This window comes from Chrysemys picta, chromosome 17, assembly GCF_011386835.1.
Source record: "Chrysemys picta bellii isolate R12L10 chromosome 17, ASM1138683v2, whole genome shotgun sequence".
NCBI classification, from domain to species: Eukaryota; Metazoa; Chordata; order Testudines; family Emydidae; genus Chrysemys; species Chrysemys picta.
In genome coordinates this window covers 6,796,482-6,816,017 of record NC_088807.1, presented here as the reverse complement: position 1 = coordinate 6,816,017, position 19,536 = coordinate 6,796,482, and the positions used below count along the sequence as shown (strand labels likewise).

Here is a 19,536-nt window from a genome sequence, read left to right as displayed (position 1 = left end):
CTGCCTGCTGGGCCGTGCCGCCCTGGGTGTTGTGCAGCCGCTTGACTGAGCCCCATTGCTGGGGTTCTCCTGGGGGACCGGGGGGGAAAAGGGGGGGGCTGAGCTCCAGCTGGCTTGTCCCCTCAGTTTCGCTGCTGGCGCCAGCCCCTGAGTGGCATGGTTGGGGGTGTGTGAGGGGGGTCTCCTTAGCCCCTGCCCTGTCCTGACTGCCCCCTGCCCACAGAACTCGACCTCATCCTGGCTGAATGAAGTGGTGCCTCACCTGGCCGAGATCCTGCGGCTGGAGGACACGCCTTCCATCCAGATGGAGGTGGGGATGCTGGTGCGGGACTTCCCTGACGTCCGGTGAGTGGGGGGCACCATGGGACCTGTGCAAAGCCCCTAACCTATACCTCCCCCGGCAGGGTCCCCCAAATCCTCTCTCCGGGGGACCCCCCCCTCAGTGTCGCTCCATCATCGGCCCACGGGGGGCTGGTGGGTGGAAACGGGTCCATCCTTTGAAGCGTCGGTGAGGGGGCCAGCACCTTGGCGCCCCCGCTGGACTCCTGCGGCCAGGACACTGGGGGCCGTGCTGCTGTCTGGCCCCCCCACCTCGGCAGGGTTGCGGTGGGTGGTTGGATGGGAGATCTGCGCTCTCGAGGCTGTTAAAGGTCTCGGCTGCACTTCAGCTCAGCTAATGAATCTCCCTCCATTCCTGCCCTCCCCCTGGGGCGTGTTATACAGCTGCCGGGGCTGCAGTGCTGGGGGGATCCTTCTGGGGTTACAGCTGCGCTGCCCTCGCCGCTCCCCCTCTCGCTCCTTGTGCCCCGGCTGAGTGTCACAGAGCCAGGCGAGCTGAGGGCCAGGCGGAGCCCTGAGCTCCGTGGCTGCCGTGCACTTGTCATGGGGGAGGGAGGGCTCCGGGCTGGTTTGAGCTGTGGCAGCCGCGTGGCCCCAGGCAAAGCCCCAGGGGCGCCAGATGAGTACTGCCACTGGAGAGGGACTCTGGGGGTGCTGGGGAGGGGCCACCCATCACTTGAATGCACTTTGCCCTGGGGCAGGACTGGTGGCTCCCAGCTCCCCTGGGTCCTCATGAACTCCGAGCCCCCGCGCTGGGACCTCTCCTGTAGCGGGAGCTGGGCCATGCTCTGCCAGACAGCAGGTGGGTTCAGAGCAGCATGCGACTCCTGTATCTGATGCTCTTAGGGACAGTGAGCTCCCATAATGCACCTAGCCAGGGGTGTGATGCAGGTCCACGGTTCTTCCCCCTCCCGCGGTGGGGGTTGGCTCCTGGCCCTGAAATCAGGCAGATCTGGGGAAGGCCGGGCCCAGCGTGTGACCGCACGCCTCCTGTGGCAGAGAGTTCCACAGGTCACCCCAGCTGAGCCAGAAGATTGACAGGGACAGATGGCTCCAGGGCGGACACGGGCGTGAACTCGCCGTTGTGACCAGCTGGGAAAAGGGCAAATGGTTTTGCCACCACAGCCGGGGCCTCTGCTTGAGAAAGGGGCAAATGTTCCACATGCCCCCCAGGGAGATGCCCTCTGGGGCGACCCCCCCCCCCAGCTGCTTCCCACGCGCCAGCGGAGCTGACTGCCGCAGCCCCCTGCAGGGATCTCTGGCTGCTTGGCCCCGCAGGGGTCGGATTCTGGCCCTGGAGGCTGTTGGGTTTGACCCTGACGCACACACCCTCTCCAGCAGGGGGCAGCAGTGACACACACTGGCAGCACGGCGGGTGCAGGTGGTGCTGACGTGCCAAGGCCCTGCTCAGCCAGCCCTCCCCCTGGCACCAGGCTCAGGCAGGCCCGGCCTTTGGCAATCTGCTTCCCAGGGGCCCCAGCTGGCCTCTCTGCCGTGCTCCAGGGACTCTGCCCGCTGCTCCCACCATGTAGGGAAGGCTAGGGGATGCCCCATGTGGCACACGCTGGTGCCAAGGAGCAGGGCACCGGTGCATTGGCCTTGGTGTGCTCCGAGGACTGAGAGGAGCAGGCCTGATGGGGTGGGGACAAATCCCTGCCTGGCTCAGAGGAGCAGCATGGACCTGCACAGGCCCCAGCGTGCCGGGTGCCGCATGGGTGCGAAACCAGGGACAGTCCCAGCCGCAGAGCGCTCGCCGGCCAGGAGCCAGGTCTTGATCCGGAGCAGCGGCACCCGCAGCACGTCCTTGCCAGCTCACCGGCTGATCCCAGCCGCTGCCAGAACGCGGCCCCCCCAGCGCGGCGGTGTGGCCAGAATTAGGAGGCCGATCTAGGCGTGGGACACCTCCCCTTGCTCCACGCTTCCAGCAGCGCTTTCCTGGAACCCGGAGTCACAACCCGCTTCCCAGGACCAGGGGAGATAAAAATGCCCCCGTCCGTGGCATTGCCCGGCGCTGGGCTCTGCCGCGGCCGCCTGCGTCACTCTTGGGGCGAAGGGGGGTTATCGTGCTCCTGGCACGGCTCCTCTTTCCATCTTCCGCTGATTGCATCCGGGCACAGGGCTGGGAGGCGACAGATCGCCTGCGAAGCGTGGCTGCGAGCCGTTTCCTGCAGCCGGCCAGGGCGGGGCGGCGAGCAGGGGTGGCTGAAGACGGGGCTGGAGGAGAAAAACAAGCGGCTGGGCTCAGACAGGAAGGGGCCCGGGAGTGACTTCCCCTGGCTGCCATCGTGGGGCAGTTCGCGGTTGTGGAGACCCATGGAAAGGGGCCAGGGGTGGAGGGCTGCTCCGGAAGAGACCTTCAGTGTGTGTGTGTGGGGGGGCAGACATGTATAACCCCCCACCCCCATGCAACCCACCCTGCCCTCCACCCCATCCCCTCCCAGCACCACACAACCCCCACCACCCGCTGGCCTGGCATTGCCAGGGGCTGGACTGCGCTGCCCTGGGAATGCATCTGGGACACCTGCCTCTGGAGAGATCCCCCTAAGCCAGCCCCCTGCCAGCCGGCTGCGTCTTCCCAGCAGTGGGATTCACAGGTCGCGGCCCCCCGGGGCTCAGCACCGTGGCGGAAGCCCCCCCAGGAAAGAAGTGTTGAGCTGGCGGCTGTGCCGGGCTCTGGACAGGCGCTGGCTCACGGCAGGGCCCCGGAGCAGTTGTGGGAGCCAGAGCTGACCCCAGCGGGGCTGTCCCCCAGAACCAGCTCCGGGCCGGGCACCAGCAGGCGCACCAAGCTGCCTCTCCCCCCCCCATCGCCCCCCCGCCGCCGCCTGCAGGAGCTGCCCGGGAGCAACGTGTGCCTGGAGGGGAGGCCGGGACCTTGCTGATTACACGGGCGCTCTGCCAACATCCTGAAAATGCCGGCAGGAGCTTTAAATAAACTCCTGCCCTGCAGTGCGGCCAGCCGCCCTCGCACAGCGTGTGTGTGTGCGGGGAGGGTCCTGGTGGGCACCGGGCTACACCGCCAGGGGGTGCTGATGGGGGGGGGGGACTCCCAGTGGGCACCAGGCTGACACCGCCAGGGGGTGCTGATGGGGAGGGGACCCGGTGGGCACCAGGCTACACCGCCAGGGAGTGCTGAATGCCTCCCCCCCTCCCCCCCGCTCTGTGGCTCCCCTCAGTCAGTGCCTCTGCCCAGGTGTGGCCCGGTTGCCAAGGGAGGGGTGCTCGCCTCACTGCCCCATGGCAGAAGGCAGCTGCATCCCCAGCCCCACTCACATTGGGTCCTTCCCTGAACCCTTGGTTGGGCTATGGGGGGACTGGGCCCCCTTGTGGCCTGTCTGAGGAGTTGCCCCCTCTCTGGGCTGGGTCAAGAGCTTGTTCCCAGGTTTCCGCAGGGAGCTGGCCTGGCGTCTCCCATCTCCGGCTCTCTGGGTGGTGCCCTGGCTGCAGGCTCTGCCCCGTAGCCGTGTGCACCACTGGCGTGGGTGGACACGGCAATGGCCCCAGTGGCGTGGCTCTGCCCGGTGCCGTGGGGGGCTGTTCTGAGCACCCTCTCCTTGTCTTGGCAGGAAGAAGCATGTGGCGGCCCTGCTGGACGTGCGGGGCCTGCGGGGCCAGACGCAGCGCCAGGAGATCTTGGCTGTGGTGAAAGACCTGGAGCTGGGCAAGGGCGAGGTTCCAGAGTGCCGGGAGCGGACCTTCTTCTCGGAGATCCCCGCCGCCCGTGAGGTGGGCTGCTTCAGCGGGGCCCTGCCACGCCTGCCGCCCGTGCACCACGCCTGCCTGGGCTGGCTGCGCTGGGGGTGCCTGGGTCCCGCGCCTGATACATGCCAGCCCCAGCCCAGCGAGCATGAGGCGGACATCCAGGTGTGACCCGAGCCAGGACCCAGCCCCTGAGCCGCGCCAGTGAGCAGCTTCCTGTATCCTGCTGGCCCCAGGCCACGTCACCCAGCCTGCACCCAAAGACCCAGTCCTGACAGCTGGGTGGGTGAGGCCGGGACACAGGCATCCAGCCTTGCTACCTGTGAGCCCCCCTCAGGCCCCAGCGCTTCGGTCCTAAACTCACACTGGTGCCCAGCGCTGCCCCCGAGCAGGGGGTTTCGGATGTTCATTTATGGCAGCCCTCCCCAGAGATGCACTTGGGCCCTTCGCGTGGGGCTGCAGCTGCTGGGGCAAGGCCAGGCCTGTGGGTGGGACATGCTGGGGGGGTGTTTGACCCTTTGTGCCCACTGGCCATGCCACCTCCCACTGGGGCTGGTAGCCCTTCTGCCCTGCTCCCCTCCGGCTGCCCCACCTCCCAGTGCCCACCCGTGGGGTAACACCATACCCCCCAGGGCCCCTCCTGGCTGTGACTTGCCAGCCCCCCAGAGGATCCAGCCACTACTGACCCCCTGAGCAGCAGCTGCAACTGGGTCCGTGCCAGAGCCCTGGGCGCTGGAGCCAGGTGTGGTGCCCACCCCCACAGCATAGGCCCAGGGCAGGAAGGGGCTCATTTCACCCAGTGGGGGCTCTCTGCATAGCCCCCCTCCCCAGGCTGCCTGGTTATGGGGTGGGGTCTGGCTCACCCAGGGCTCGAGTTCAGTCTGTAACTGTATGATAAGGAATAAACATTAATTTAAAGGCTGCTCTCGGGTGTGTGGGGCCGTCTGCACCGATCGGGGCCTTGCCCAGCCGGGCGCCCCAGGGGCTGCTGGTGGGGTGGCTGGGCTGAGCGGGGAGGGAGGGGCTCTTTCCCTCCCCACTTCCCAAGCACTGACCCCTCATTCTCCAGGCCAAGGCATGGCACAAAAGTTGGCCATGGAGCCGGGGCTGGTGCTAGGGCAGCGGGTTCCCTGCCGGTGCCTTGGACAGCGCCTGGCACAGGTGGGTCTGTGTCTCCCACATGGTCCCTGCCCGGCCCCAGCTCACACGCACCGTGTGACCCTTTGTCCCAGCCTTGCCCTGCCGGAACCGCTCCACCATGCGGCACATCCTGGCCAAGTTGGCTGTGTTTTCCAGGAACAACCCGTCCCTGGCCACACCGGCAGCAGGGCAGGGGGCTCGGTTCTTCCCACCGCCCGGGGGCAACATCGATCTGCCCCCCCCACCGAGGGGGAATCTGGGACAAGGTGCCCCCTCCCACACCTTGCAGGGCCCCCCTGCCCCAGCTCCCCCCGACCCCTGGCTCACTCCAGGGAAGCCGGTGGAGTCCAGCCGGGGCTTGGAGGAAGGAAATTCCTGCGTGTGAGGGGAGCAAAGCTGGGAAAGTCATCAGGCCGCTGCTGCCAGCCCTGCCTGGCGGGGGCCCGCGGTGTTTCCCACACGCCTGGGACCTGGGGGGCTGGGGCCAATCGGGGAAGGGGACAACAGCGCTCTTACTACCTGGTCTTTGCCAGTGTCCAAGGGGGGTAGGGCTCTAGGGAGCCCCAGAGGGAGGGGGCAACGGCAGGGCCCTAGGGCAGGCCCAGGCATGGGGATCCCCCAGCAGGAGGGGGGGCCGCAGGGGGCAGGACCTAGGACAGGCTTGGGAGAGGGGCCCCTGAGGTCCAGGTGTGGGGGAGGGGTGACAGGCCAGGGCTTGTCATTCTCAGTCACCCCCCAGGCCGCTCCCATCGCCCCAGGGCCTCAGACCAACCCCATGGCCTCTGCTGAGCCCCCCCAGCTCTGCCGGTGCCTCTCAATTCTGACCCACAGCCCCCTGCTGCTCCCAGCCTCCCCTCCCCCAGCTCTGCTGGTGCCCCTCATTCCTGACCCGCAGCCTGCTGCCAGCCCAGCCTTGGGCTCCCCCCCCCCCCCCCCGAGTGCCCCTCAATCCCACAGTGCAGCCCCCTGGCCTCCCAGGAATCCCTTGCCCAGGTCACTGGCTGCCCTCTCCCTTGTGCCCTGGCACCAGTTCATCCAGTCGGGGGGGGGGGGGGGGGGAGCGCTGGCCTGGCGTACGCAGCTACTGAGATCCGGCCAGAAACACAAACATCCATCCCAGCCGCCAGCCCCTGGCTGCCCCCACACCCCCGGCCCCATGGAAACAGGGCGAGGGCAGGAGGCCATTTATCTTGACAGATGTAAACTGTGCTGATGGCAGAAGAATAGCAAGGGAGCAGGCCAGGTTCCCCCCCACATACACACACAGCTCCCAGCCAGGTCCCCCCCCACACACACTGCTCCCAGCCAGGTCCCCCCCCCCACACACACACAGCTCCCAGCCAGGTCCCCCCCCCACACACACACACACAGCTCCCAGCCAGGTCCCCCCCCCACACACACACACAGCTCCCAGCCAGGTCCCCCCCCCCCACACACACACACAGCTCCCAGCCAGGTCCCCCACACACACACACACACTGCTCCTAGCCAGGTTCCCCCCCACACACACACACACACTGCTCCCAGCCAGGTCCCCCCCCCACACACACACACTGCTCCCAGCCAGGTCCCCCCACACACACACACTGCTCCCAGCCAGGTCCCCCCCACACACACACACAGCTCCCAGCCAGGTCCCCCCCACACACACACACACACTGCTCCAGCCAGGCCCCCCCCACACACACACAGCTCCCAGCCAGGTCCCCCCCACACACACACACACAGCTCCCAGCCAGGTCCCCCCCCACACACACACAGCTCCCAGCCAGGTTCCCCCCCACACACACACACACAGCTCCCAGCCAGGTCCCCCCCCACACACACACAGCTCCCAGCCAGGTCCCCTTCCCCCCCCCCACTGCTCCCAGTTATCGTCCCTCCCCCCCCACACACACTCTGCTCCCGGCCAGTCCCCCCCACACACACACTGCTCCCAGCCAGGTCCCCCTGCCCCTCCCCCACTGCTCCCAGTCCCCCCACCCCCCACACACACAGCTCCCAGCCAGGTCCCCCCCCACACACACACAGCTCCCAGACAGGTCCCCCCCCCACACACACACAGCTCCCAGCTAGGTCCCCCCCCCACACACACACTGCTCCTAGCCAGGTCCCCCCCACACACACACACAGCTCCCAGTCCCCTCCACACACACACACTGCTCCCAGCCAGCCCCCCCCCACACACACAGCTCCCAGCCAGGTCCCCCCACATACACACACACAGCTCCCAGCCAGGTCCCCCCCACACACACACACACTGCTCCCAGCCAGGTCCCCTTCCCCCCCCCACTGCTCCCAGTTATCGTCCCCCCCCCACACACACACACTCTGCTCCCGGCCAGTCCCCCCCCCCAAACACACCTCTCCCAGCCAGGTCCCCCTGCCCCTCCCCCACTGCTCCCAGTCCCCCCCCCACACACACACAGCTTCCAGCCAGGTCCCCCCCCCCACACACACACAGCTCCCAGCCAGGTCGTCCCCCCCCACACACACACACACAGCTCCCAGCCAGGTCGTCCCCCCACACACACACACAGCTCCCAGCCAGGTCCCCCCCCCCCACACACACTGCTCCTAGCCAGGTCCCCCCCACACACACACAGCTCCCAGTCCCGTCCCCCACACACACTGCTCCCAGCCAGGCCCCCCCACACACACACACACAGCTCCCAGCCAGGTCCCCCCCCCCACACACACACACTGCTCCTAGCCAGGTCCCCCCCCCCACACACACACACACTGCTCCAGCCAGGTCCCCTCCCCCCCCCCACAGCTCCCAGCCAGGCCCCCCCACACACACAGCTCCCAGCCAGGTCCCCCCCCACACACACACACACAGCTCCCAGCCAGGTCCCTCCCCACACACACACACACTGCTCCCAGCCAGGTCCCCCTGCCCCCCCCACTGCTCCCAGTCCCCCCCCCACACACACTGCTTCCGGCAGGTCCCCTGCTCCCCCCACTGCAACCAGTCCCCCCCACGCACACACACACTGCCTCCGGCCAGGTTTCCCCACACACACACACCCACTGCTCCCAGCCAGGTCCGTCCCCCCCCAAACACACACACTCTGCTCCCGGCCAGGTTCCCACACACACACACACACTGCTCCCAGTCCCCCCCCACACACACACACACTGCTCCCAGTCCCCCCCCCCACTCCCCCAGCCACACTGCTCCCGGCCAGATCTCCTCCCCCAAGCTGCCAGTGGCAGATCGATAGGTTTCAGAGGGGTAGACGTGTTAGTCTGTATCAACAAAAAGAACGAGGAGTCCTTGTGCACCTTAGAGACTAACAAATATATTTGGGCAGAAGCTTTCGTGGGTTAAAACCCACTTCACCGGATGCATGCAGTGGAAAGTAAGTAGGAAGATATATATACACAGAGAACATGAAAAAATGGGTGTTGCCATACCAGCTATAACGAGACTAATCAATTAAGGTGAGCTATTATCAGCAGGAGAAAAAAACACTTTTGTGGTGATAATCAGGATGGCCCATTTCCAATAGTTGACAAGAAGGTGTGAGTAACAGTAGGGGGAAAAAATAGCATGGGGAAATAATGTTTACCTTGTGTAATGACCCAGCCACTCCCAGTCTTTATTCAGGCCTAATTTGATGGTGTCCAGTTTGCAAATTAATTCCAGTTCTGCAGATTCTCGTTGGAGTCTGTTTTTGAAGTTTTTTTGTTGAAGAATGGCCACTTTTTAGTCTGTTGAGTGACCAGGGAGGTTGAAGTGGTCTCCGACTGGTTTTTGAATGTTATAATTTTTGACGTCTGATTTGTGTCTATTTATTCTTTTGCGTAGAGACTGTCCGGTTTGGCCAATGTACATGGCAGAGGGGCATTGCTGGCACATGATGGCATATATCACATTGGTAGATGTGCAGGTGAACGAGCCCCTGATGGTGTGGCTGATGTGATTAGGTCCTATGATGGTGTCCCCTGAATAAATATGTGGCCAGAGTTGGCATCGGGCTTTGTTGCAAGGATTGGTTCCTGGGTTAGTGTTTTTGTTGTGTGGTGTGTAGTTGCTGGTGAGTATTTGCTTCAGGTTGAGGGGCTGTCTGTAGGCGAGGACTGGCCTGTCTCCCAAGGTCTGTGAGAGTGAGGGATTGTCCTTCAGGATAGGTTGTAGATCCTCGATGATGCGTTGGAGAGGTTTTAGTTGGGGGCTGAAGGTGACGGCTAGTGGCGTTCTGTTACTTTCTTTGTTGGGCCTGTCCTGGAGTAACAGACCGCCACTAGCCGTCACCTTCACCCCCCAACTGACACCTCTCCAGCGCATCATCAAGGACAGTCTCTACACAAAAGAATAAATGGACACAAATCAGACATCAAGAACTGTAACATTCAAAAACCAGTCGGAGAACACTGTTACTCACACCTTCACGTCAACTGTTTGAAATGGGCCATCCTGATTATCACAACCAACGTTTTTTTTTCTCCTGCTGATAATAGCCCACCTTAATTGATTAGTCTCATTAGAGTTGGTATGGCAACACTCATTTTTTCATGTTCTCTGTGTATATATATCTTCCTACTGTATTTTCCGCTGCATGCATCCAATGAAGTGGGTTTTAGCCCACAAAAGCTAATGCCCAAATAAATGTTAGTCTCTAAGATGCCACAAGGACTCCTCGTTCTTTTTAGTGGCAGGTCGGTGGCCCTGACCCTGTACCGTATTTCCTAGAACCCATCCCAGGGCTGAGCCCCATAGAGCCCGAGACCCCACACACATGCACAGAGCTGTGCCCAGGGGGCTGTGCGGCATCAGGCTGGCCAGCAGCGGCTCAGGAACGTGGGTCCCAACCTCGGGCCGGCTGGGCACTAGCCTCACGCTGGCTGTGAGCTCAACGCTTAGTTTTCACCAACAGTTTCTGAAGTGTGAACTCCCCAGGTCCTATAACAGCCTCCGTATGGCATCAGAGCCAGGCCCCATGGCTGGCCCCGTACCCTGAATGCCGCTGTGATTCTCGGTGTAACTCCCCGCTCCAAAGGGCCAGTCACTCATGCAGGCCACGGGCTCCTGAGCGCTCACCACAAACCCCCGCTGAACAGCCTAGCTGACGTGTGGTAACTAGGGAAAGGAGCCGAGCGCTAAAGCTGGGTTAAAGCAGGGACCAGCCCCACACTACGGCTGCAAAGGCAGATGCTGCTATAACCAGCAAGCTCCGGCTGGCCTTTGGGGTGGCCCAGGCCAGGCACCCCATTTCCTCCTTGTTTGGGCAGTTTACTCCTTCCCCCTTTTGCTTTGAGTTGCAAACTCGGCTGGTGGGAGGAACCCAGCCGCCCCCTCCTCTTCACGGGAGCGGGGCGCAAGCCACGAAGGCTTTGCTCCTCCGCTGGGCACAGCGGCTACGCGGGGATCCCCTGGCGGAAACGGGTCAGTCCGGGGTCCCTGCACTGTGGGTACAGCTGTGAGCCCCATGCCGGCAGCGCCTCACAAGTCTAACCACGCAGCCCCGCCAGCCCAGAGCTACCAGCCCGGTGAGCTGGGTCTGTCGGGATCCCACTGCGGCCTGGGGACCTTTGCAGGAGATGGCACCTGCCTGGCAGCGGCACAGGTGGGCTGGCTGGGTGGTGGTGGAGATCAGAGGCTCAGGCAGGGTGTGTGTGTGGGGGGGGATGAATGGCCCAATCAGCCCCTGGCTGGAAGATCCTGTGGCGAGTGGGGCCTGGGGTGCTAATGGGGCCGTGGGGCGCCCCTTTCTGGGTGGGACCATCCACAGGCCTGGCCCCTTTGCCCTCCTGGGCAGATTGCAGGGCAGCCTGGAGTCTCAGCTGCTGAGCAGAGGCTGGGGAGACGTCGGGGCGGGCGGGTGGGGGAGTGAACAGCCCATTCATTCAGAGCCCCCTCAGGAGAGTGCTGGGCTGGGCAGACCCTCCGGCTCCAGGGCTCTGGTGTGTCATGGGGCAGCTCGGGCTCTGTGATAGCCTGGCCCTTCCCGGAGCCTGCACTGGGCGTGGTCCAGGGGTCCCCAGCCCTCCCCTCACCCAGCTCCCCCGCCAGCCCCAGCTGGGCCCTCGCAGCCCCAGGGAGTGCCCACTGCCTTCCGCAGGCTCGGCCCAGTGCTGTGGGCGGGGAGCCGACTGGAGCCACAGACAGCTCCGCGCTGCTCCAGGCCACACCATCTCCCCTTCTCCATTTCCCCCAAGTGAGCCAGGGCACAGCTCATCCTGGGGAGGCTGGGAGAAGTGGGGAAGGGGGCCCCTGCCCTTTGCACAAGGGCATGGGGACGAGCTGCGGCCCGGCCGGACAAGGAGCACAGTGCCAGGGGAAGTGGGCCAGGCAGTGCCACCCCGGCACCCCGGAAATCGGCTGGTTTGGGGGCATTGGTGGCCCCGATCCTGGCTGGGCTGGGGGAGCCTGGGGCAGCTGTGGGGCTGGCATCACAGTGCTGGGGGGGGCAGGTGGAGCGTGGCCACCTGTTCAGTTCTCTGGGGTTCATCTCCCCCATTTGACTCTGACACCCAATAAACCATCTGGAGAGGGGCCTCAAATCGTCACTTGTGGGCAGGGCTGGCAGCCCCCCCAGCCCAGGCAGGTGCAGGGAGACATCCCTGAGCCCCTGCCCCTTCCAGGCCCCAGGTGGCCAGGCTGCCCCAGAGTCCTTCACGCCCAGGGGCAGACATGGGCCCGGGGGAGGGGGGCGCTGTAACTGGTGACCTGCAGCTTGGCTGGGCCCCCCGACTGCACCACATACAATGCTGGGTCCACCCCAGCCCCAGAGTCCTCCCTGAACCCCTCCCCCCCTCCGCGGGATCAGACCCGCCTGTTGGCTCCCGAACGTGTCACACGTGGCTGGGTCAGATCAGGAGCCACGGAGCAAAATGCGTTTGGGCTCTGCAGCTCCGGCCCGGACCGTCCCTCCAGAACCCCCTCCCCCACCGGGCCAGACTGTCCCTCCAGAACCCCCCCCACACTGAGCCAGACCGTCTCTCCAGAACCCCTTCTTTACTGGGCCAGACCGACCCTCCAGAACCACCCCCCTCCACGCAACAGGCCAGACCGTCCCTCCAGAACCACCTCTTTACTGGGCCAGACCGACCCTCCAGAACCCCTTCTTTACTGGGCCAGACCGTCCCTCCAGAACCACCCCCCCGCAAGCAACAGGCCAGACCGTCCCTCCAGAACCACCTCTTTACTGGGCCAGACCGACCCTCCAGAACCACACCCCCCCCAAGCAACAGGCCAGACCGTCCCTCCAGAACCACCTCTTTACTGGGCCAGACGACCCTCCAGAACACCCCCCCCCCTGGGCCAGACCGACCCTCTAGAATCCCCTCCCCCACCGGGCCAGACTGTCCCTCCAGATCCCTCCCCCCATGCAATGGGCCAGACCATCCTTCCAGAACCACCCACCCCCACTAGGCCAGAAGATCCCTCCAGAACCACCCCCCTCCCACTGGGCCAGACCATCTCTCCAGAACCACCCCCCAACTGGGCCAGTCCATACCCAAGAGCCGGCCCATCCCTCCAGAACCACCACCGCCCCCTGGGCAGACTATCCCTCCAGAACGACTCCCCGCACTGGGCCAGACCATCCAGAACCGCCCCCCCCCCACTGGACCAGACCATCCCTCCAGAACCCCCCCGCCAGACCGTCTCTGCAGAAGCGCCCCCATCGGGCCAGGGCCAGACCAACCCTCCAGAGACCGGGCCAGACGGTCCCTGTAGAACCCGGAATGAAGCGCTGGGCACGGGGCTAGGGTGACCAGATGTCCCGATTTTATAGGGACAGTCCCGATTTTTGGGTCTTTTTCTTATATAGGCTCCTATTACCCCCCACTCCCGTCCTGATTTTTCACACTTGTTGTCTGGTCACCCTACACGGGGCTCGCTGCACATCCTGCCCCCCTGTGCAGGGCCGGGGAGGGGCCGGGAGTCTCGGCCCAAAGGGGCGGGCTGGGGCGGGCGGCGAGGCTATAATCAGCCGCGGGACGCCCCGGGCGGAAGGAGCGGGCGGCGGGCGCTATAAATACCTGCCCCCTGCGCGGCCCGGCGGGGCAGCTCCCCTGGGGCCCGGGGGGTCACGGGGGTCTCTGTGCGCGGAGCGGAAATGCGGAGCCTTCCCGTGTCCCCCCGGCTCAGGGGATGTTTTTCCTCGGGGCAGCGCAGGAAAAGCTGCTGCTCCGGCCGCGTTTCCTCCCAACAACTCGGCGGTGTGGGAGGGACCCAGCCCGGCCACGCCAACCCTGGCCTCTGCCAGTAGGGGGCGCTGGCTGGGGGCTGAGGCCAGGGGGCACTCTGGGGCACAGGGCAGTGGGCACTGGCTGGGGGCACTGTGGGGTGTGGGGCTGGGGGCAGGGGGCACAAGGTATGGGGTGCTGGCTGGGGTGTGGGGTGCTGTGGGGCACGGGGTGCTGGCTGGGGGCAAGGTGCACAGGGCAGGGGGTGTTGGCTGGGGGCATGGGGCAGGGGCTGGGGGTGCCGGCTGGGGGCAGAGGGGACAGGGCAGGGGGTGCTGGCTGGGGTGGGGGGTGCTGTGGGGCATGGGGTGCTGGCTGGGGGCAAGCTGCACAGGGCTGCGGGTGCTGGCTGGGGTACGGGGTACTGGCTGGGGTGGGGGGTGCTGTGGGGTACGGGGCAGGGGGTGCTGGCTGGGGGCAAGGTGCACAGGGCAGGGGGTGCTGACTGGGGTAGGGGGTACTGGCTGGGGTGGGGGATGCTGTGGGGGACAGGGCAGGGGGTGCTGGCTGGGGTGGGGGGTGCTGTGGGGCACGGGGCAGGGGGTGCTGGCTGGGGGCAAGCTGCACAGGGCTGCGGGTGCTGACTGGGGTAGGGGGTACTGGCTGGGATGGGGGATGCCGTGGGGGACAGGGCAGGGGGTGCTGGCTGGGGGCACTGTGCGGCGCGGGGCACTCAACTGGCCCAGCGTACCCCTGCAGGACTCCCCTGGCCATACCCTGCGGCGCTGGGTGTTGCTGGGGTGAGGCTGCAATGAACCCCCAGTGGAGCTGCACGGTATGACAGTGCTGGGTGAGGGGGCTCCTTTGGGGGGGGGCAGGGACTGAGGGCTGTTGTGGCCCCTCCCTCCAACTCCCCTTCCCCCTCTGAACGCCCCTTCCCCAGGCTCCCCCCTGCCCTGCGGGGACTCCGGCCACAGGAAATGCAGTTTGAGAGAGAGACCCGCGCCTCATGCCATGCCTGGACACCCCTCTGCTCTGCCAGTGCCCCTCCCGACCTGTAGCCCCCTGCTAGCCCAGCCCTGGGTTCCCCCCAGCTCTGCTTGTGCCCCTCACTTCTGACTCACAGCCCCCTGATATTTCTAGCCTGCCTCTACTGCATCCTCTCGCAAAGGTTGCCGATGCCCCAAACACGCCTGTGGTTCTTTGTGTCTCAATGATGCTTTGGCTGGAGCTCTTGTAACCTGGGTTTCTGGGGATCCTTCAGCTGAGGAATCCCTGGCACCCTGTAGGTCTGAGCTTCCATTAATTTCATTTGTGCTCATGGGGGAAACTTCCAACCGGGCCCTGAGAGTGACACAGCAACACTGCCTGAGCCTGCAGAGAGCCTGAGCTGAGAGCTCGGTGGGGGAGGGGGTAGCTGCCCCAGTCATCACAGGTGGATGTTAACTCTGGAACCTAACAACAACCCCAGCATCGTTAACTATTTCCTTACTAAAAAGAACGAGGAGTCCTTGTGGCACCTTAGAGACTAACACATTTATTTGGGCAGAAGCTTTCGTGGGCTAAAACCCACTTCATCGGATGCACGCAGTGGAAAATACAGTAGGCAGAGATATATACACAGAGAACATGAAAAAATGGGTGTTGCCGTACCAGCTATAACGAGACTAATCAAGTAACGTGGGTTATTTTCAGTAGGAGAAAAAAAAACTTTTGTAGTGATCATCAGGATGGCCCATTTCCAACAGTTGACAAGAAGGTGTGAGTAACCGTAGGGGGAAAAATTAGCACGGGGAAATAGTGTTTACTTTGTGTACATGTTATTAGGCTTGAATAAAGTCTGGGAGTGGCTGCGTCATTACACAAAGTAAACACTATTTCCCCGTGCTAATTTTCCCCCCAGCGGTTACTCACACCTTCTTGTCAACTGTTGGAAATGGGCCACCCCGGTGCTGTCCCATGGCACCTGCACAGCCCACCGCATGGTGAGAGGCGACCCCGTGGAGGCCATGTCCCAGCAGTGCCCCCAGGGCCGCAGTGCTGAGGGGCTCATCCCCGTTCTGCGCAGGGGACGCTCCCCATGGCAGGCAGCATCTGAGCGAACGGCCAGTGACAAACGCACCTGTCTCCGCTGGTCCGATTGCTTGTTCTTGTTCTTCCTCATGGGAATGAGAAGCATCACCTGGTTTCCCCTGGCCAAGCCCATGAGCTCCGCGAGCTTTTCCTGGAAGGTCAGTACATATTCCACCACTGATTCTCCATTGGGAGAGGCCTTCCCCTCCCATTCGTCCCTCATCAAGTCCAGGGGTCCCCTCGCTCTCCTCCCACACAGCAACTCGAATGACGAAAACCCTGTGGATTCCTGGGGCACTTCTCTGTATCCAAACAGCAGGTGGGGTAAATACTTGTCCCCGTTCTGCGGGTGCTGGTTCATAAATGTTTTCAGCATCATCTTTAGAGTCCCATTGAACCTCTCCACCAGCCCGTTGGACTGAGGGTGATACGCCGAGGCCCAGGTGTGCCCGACCACAGACTTCTCCCACAAACACTGGAGCAGGGTTGACATGAAGTTGGACCCCTGGTCTGTAAGGACGGCCTTGGGGAACCCCACTCTGCTGGAAATGGTCAGCAGCGCGTCTGCCACAGTGTCTGCCTCGATAGAGGACAAGGCCACCGCCTCGGGTAGCGCGTAGCGAAATCCACCACCACATAAGAATGGCCATACTGGGTCAGACCAAAGGTCCATCTAGGCCAGTATCCTCTCTACCGACAGTGGACAATGCCAGGTGCCCCAGAGGGCGTGAACCTAACAGGTAATGATCAAGTGATCTCCTGCCATCCATCTCCACCCTCTGACAAACAGAGGCTAGGGACACCATTCCTTACCCATCCTGGCTAATAGTCATTAATGGACTTAACCTGCATGAATTTATCCAGTTCTCTTTTAAACGCTGTTATAGTCCTAGCCTACACAACCTCCTCAGGCAAGGAGTTCCACAAGTTGACTGTGTGCTGTGTGAAGAAGAACTTCCTTTTATTTGTTTTAAACCTGCTACCCATTAATTTCATTTGGGAAGAATGTATTTCTTCCCCAACCGAGTCGCCCTGCTGAGGGGCCCCACTATGTCCATAGCCACCTTCTGGAAAGGCTCCTCTATGATGGGCAAAGGTCTCAGAGCTGCTTTAAATTTATCCCGGATCTTCCCCACTCTCTGGCAGGAGTCACAGGACCTGCAATACTATTGGACAGCGTCAAATACCCCGGGCCAGTAAAAGTTCTGAAGCAGCCTTTGTCTGGTGCGCCTGATGCCCCGAAAGGGGATTATTGTGGGCCAAGTACAACAGTCTGTGGCGGTACCTCTGGGGGACCACCAACTGCCTCCTGGCCTTCCAAGGTTCAGTTAGCCCCGAACCAGCCCATTCCTGGTACAGGAATCCCTTCTCCCACAGGACTCTCTCCCGGTGGTCCTCCCGCTGGGATCAGCACCGCTGTGGCCAGCCAGGGCCCTCAGCTTCTCCAAGGAGATCCTCCTGCAGCTCCATCAGGAATTCAGCTGCTGGGTTTGAGGATCCAGCCCTAGGTGGTGGTGCCTCAGTTTCCCCACCTGGGGACGGAGGCTCCGGTCCAGCCAGGTCAAGACCTATCCTCAGTGCTTCGGTCCCCCCCTTCGGGAGGTCCCGTGTCCCTTGCTGGCTCTGGCTCCGGGTAAGGACCAGGGCGCTCTGAGTGCCATCTGGCCAGTCCTCCAAGTCATTACCCACTAGCACCTCGGTAGGCAGGTAATCGTACACCCCAACCTCTTTGGCTCCCTCCTTAGCCCCCCATCTGCTGTCAACAAACTCATCCGGTGCACCGGTGCAGATCTTTAAGCTTCCGGTCCACTAACCACATTTTAAGGTCTGGAGGGCAGATGTCAGACAGCTGCTTCAACCCCACCAGGTTATACACGTCCTCTGCGGTAGTGGCCCCTGTACCCTTCCCCACTTACGGAGATATTCCCCCAGCAGGTTGGCGCCTCCTTGTAAGTGACACCTGAGGTCTTGCATACACCCTGGAATCATTTCCTGTACACCTCGGGGGTCGGTTCAAACTTCAGCAGCAAAGCCTGTTTGAACAGGTCATAGTCCCTTGTCTCAATACCATCCATTTGGCTGAACGCCTCTATGGCCTTGGGACCCTGCAGGGGGGTCAGACAGCGAAGCCTGTCTGCGGGGTCAATCTGGTTCAGATCACAGGCCTTCTCAAAGGCTGCGAGGTAGGCATCAATATCCCCCCACTCCTGGAACTGGGACAGCAGTTTGGTGTCTAGATTCCCCGCAGAACTGGTGTCTTGGGCCCTTCCCCACTTACCCTCCGCCAGGCCCTCTTGGCCCACTGCTACTCCAACTCCGACTCGTGCTTCCGCTGTTCTGCACAGTTCACCAGCCTCTGCTCCTCCAGCTCCAGCGCCTTCACTTTCAGCTCCAGTCTCTGCAGCTCCTCCAGGGTGTTGGATCTGATAGACTCCTGGCTGCTACACGGACTGCCCCCATGGCTACTCCCCGGCTCTCCGGGCATCCCGGGAGCCCCCCTAGGATCTGGAGCCTGTTCCTCAGACTGGTCGTTCTCTACCAGCCGGGCAATCAGCTGCTCCTGGGTGAGCCGCCCCACGCTCAGCCCTCTCTCCCTGCACAGATGTGCCATGTCCCTCTTACGGAGCTGGTTCTAGGCCATTTCTGCGCTGGTTCCCTCAATTCCCTCGTTTTAGTTCTGGCAGCCACTCACTGCAAAGCACCTCTGCTCGCAGCCAACCGTCTACAGGGTGCATCTGCCAACCATCCTCTGCTACCACATTGTCACGGGCTCACAGGTCATGCTCACTCTTGGCCCCGTATGGTCCCTGGGGGGAACCCCCTTCAGTGTGATAGCCTTTCTCTGGGGTTCACTCTCTCCCGGGGGTTAAGCCCCTCTGCCTCCTGGAATTGCACCTCTCTGAGTCTTAGCATGCTTGTCTCTCTCCGTGGGCCCCCTCAGGGAGTCCACTCACTCTGGACCCCCGGGACCTTCACACCCAGAGGGAATAATGCAACCCTGTTCTCTAGCCGGGAGTGACTCTCAGCCAGCTTAAACCAAGAAGGTTTATTGAGCATCTGAACACAGCGCAGGAAACTCTCAGGGCCTCAGGCCTGGCCTCCCTCAGCACAGCACATCTAAGTCTCCCCTGCATCCAGGTGGGCTCTGGCTGCTCTCTCTCCCCAGTCCCGAGACCCCCCACTTTCCAGCTGGGCATCCGATATCACCTGCCCCCAAGCCCCACCTCTGTCCTTTGTCTTCTGTCCAGGTAAACAGGGTCGCCTGGGCCTTCTCTCCTCTCAGCTGTCCTATGTCCCCCACTGGCTGAAACCGTCTGGTCAGGACACCGGTTTTCTCTCTCCGCAGCCCATTGTCCTCCCACTGGCCAGAACTGGCTGTGATGTCTGAGCCGGGCCTCCAGGTCACCAGTTGCTGGGGTATCCATTCTCCCGGCCATTGGCCGGGTCCCAAGTTCTGTCGCTGGTCCTCTGTAACAACTCCCTCTCCCATCACCTTGTTAAACTAGTAACACCCAGGGAAACTGAGTCCCGCCCGCTCGGCATGCAAACCATTGAAAAAAACACAAAAATCCCCCACTTCATCACACCGAGGTCAGAGCCCTGTTGGGCCGGGCGCTGCAAAGACAAACAGTGACTGAGATCAGAGGCCCGTTGCACCAGACTTTTCACAGACACACAGTAATTGAGGTTGGGGCCCCATCCCGCCGGGTGCGGCACAGACACACAGTGACCGAGATCAGGGCCTCGCCGCGCCAGGTGCTGCACAGACAGACAGTGAATGAGGTCATGGCTGGGATGTGAGGCCCTGAAAGACGCTGGGGTCTGCCCAAGGTTGCCCAGGGCCCGGGCAGCAGAGCCAGGATTCCCACCCCGGGGCCCAGGCCAGCCGCTGAGCCACGAGGTCGCCCTTCCTCTGCCAGGTGTTATTTTTAACCTGCCAGAGCAGCGCCTTGCACATCCCCAGGGGCCTGCCCTGCTCGGGTGAATCAGACATAGGCCTGTCTCCTAGCGACGTCGGGCAGGATGAGGAGACAGGGCACGCGGCAGGCGGGGGAACAAGAGAGACAGACAGGAAGCCTGTCACCGGATGTGAGTCTGACGTGGGCAGAGTGGGCACTGGGCGTGTCGGGGTACAGGGTGTGGTTG

General features: G+C 63.0%; 1 protein-coding gene across 1 annotated transcript in view; it reads left to right on the top strand.

Moving 5' to 3' along the window:
• The window catches only part of EXOC3L2 (exocyst complex component 3 like 2), a 37,391-nt gene extending 32,430 nt beyond the window's left edge, over nucleotides 1-4,961 (top strand). The window contains 2 exon segments of the mRNA XM_065570687.1: nucleotides 224-345; nucleotides 3,906-4,961. Coding sequence (XP_065426759.1) covers nucleotides 224-345; nucleotides 3,906-4,209 — 426 coding nt within the window. The 3' untranslated portion in view covers nucleotides 4,210-4,961.
• Nucleotides 4,962-19,536: the final 14,575 nt, after the last annotated feature.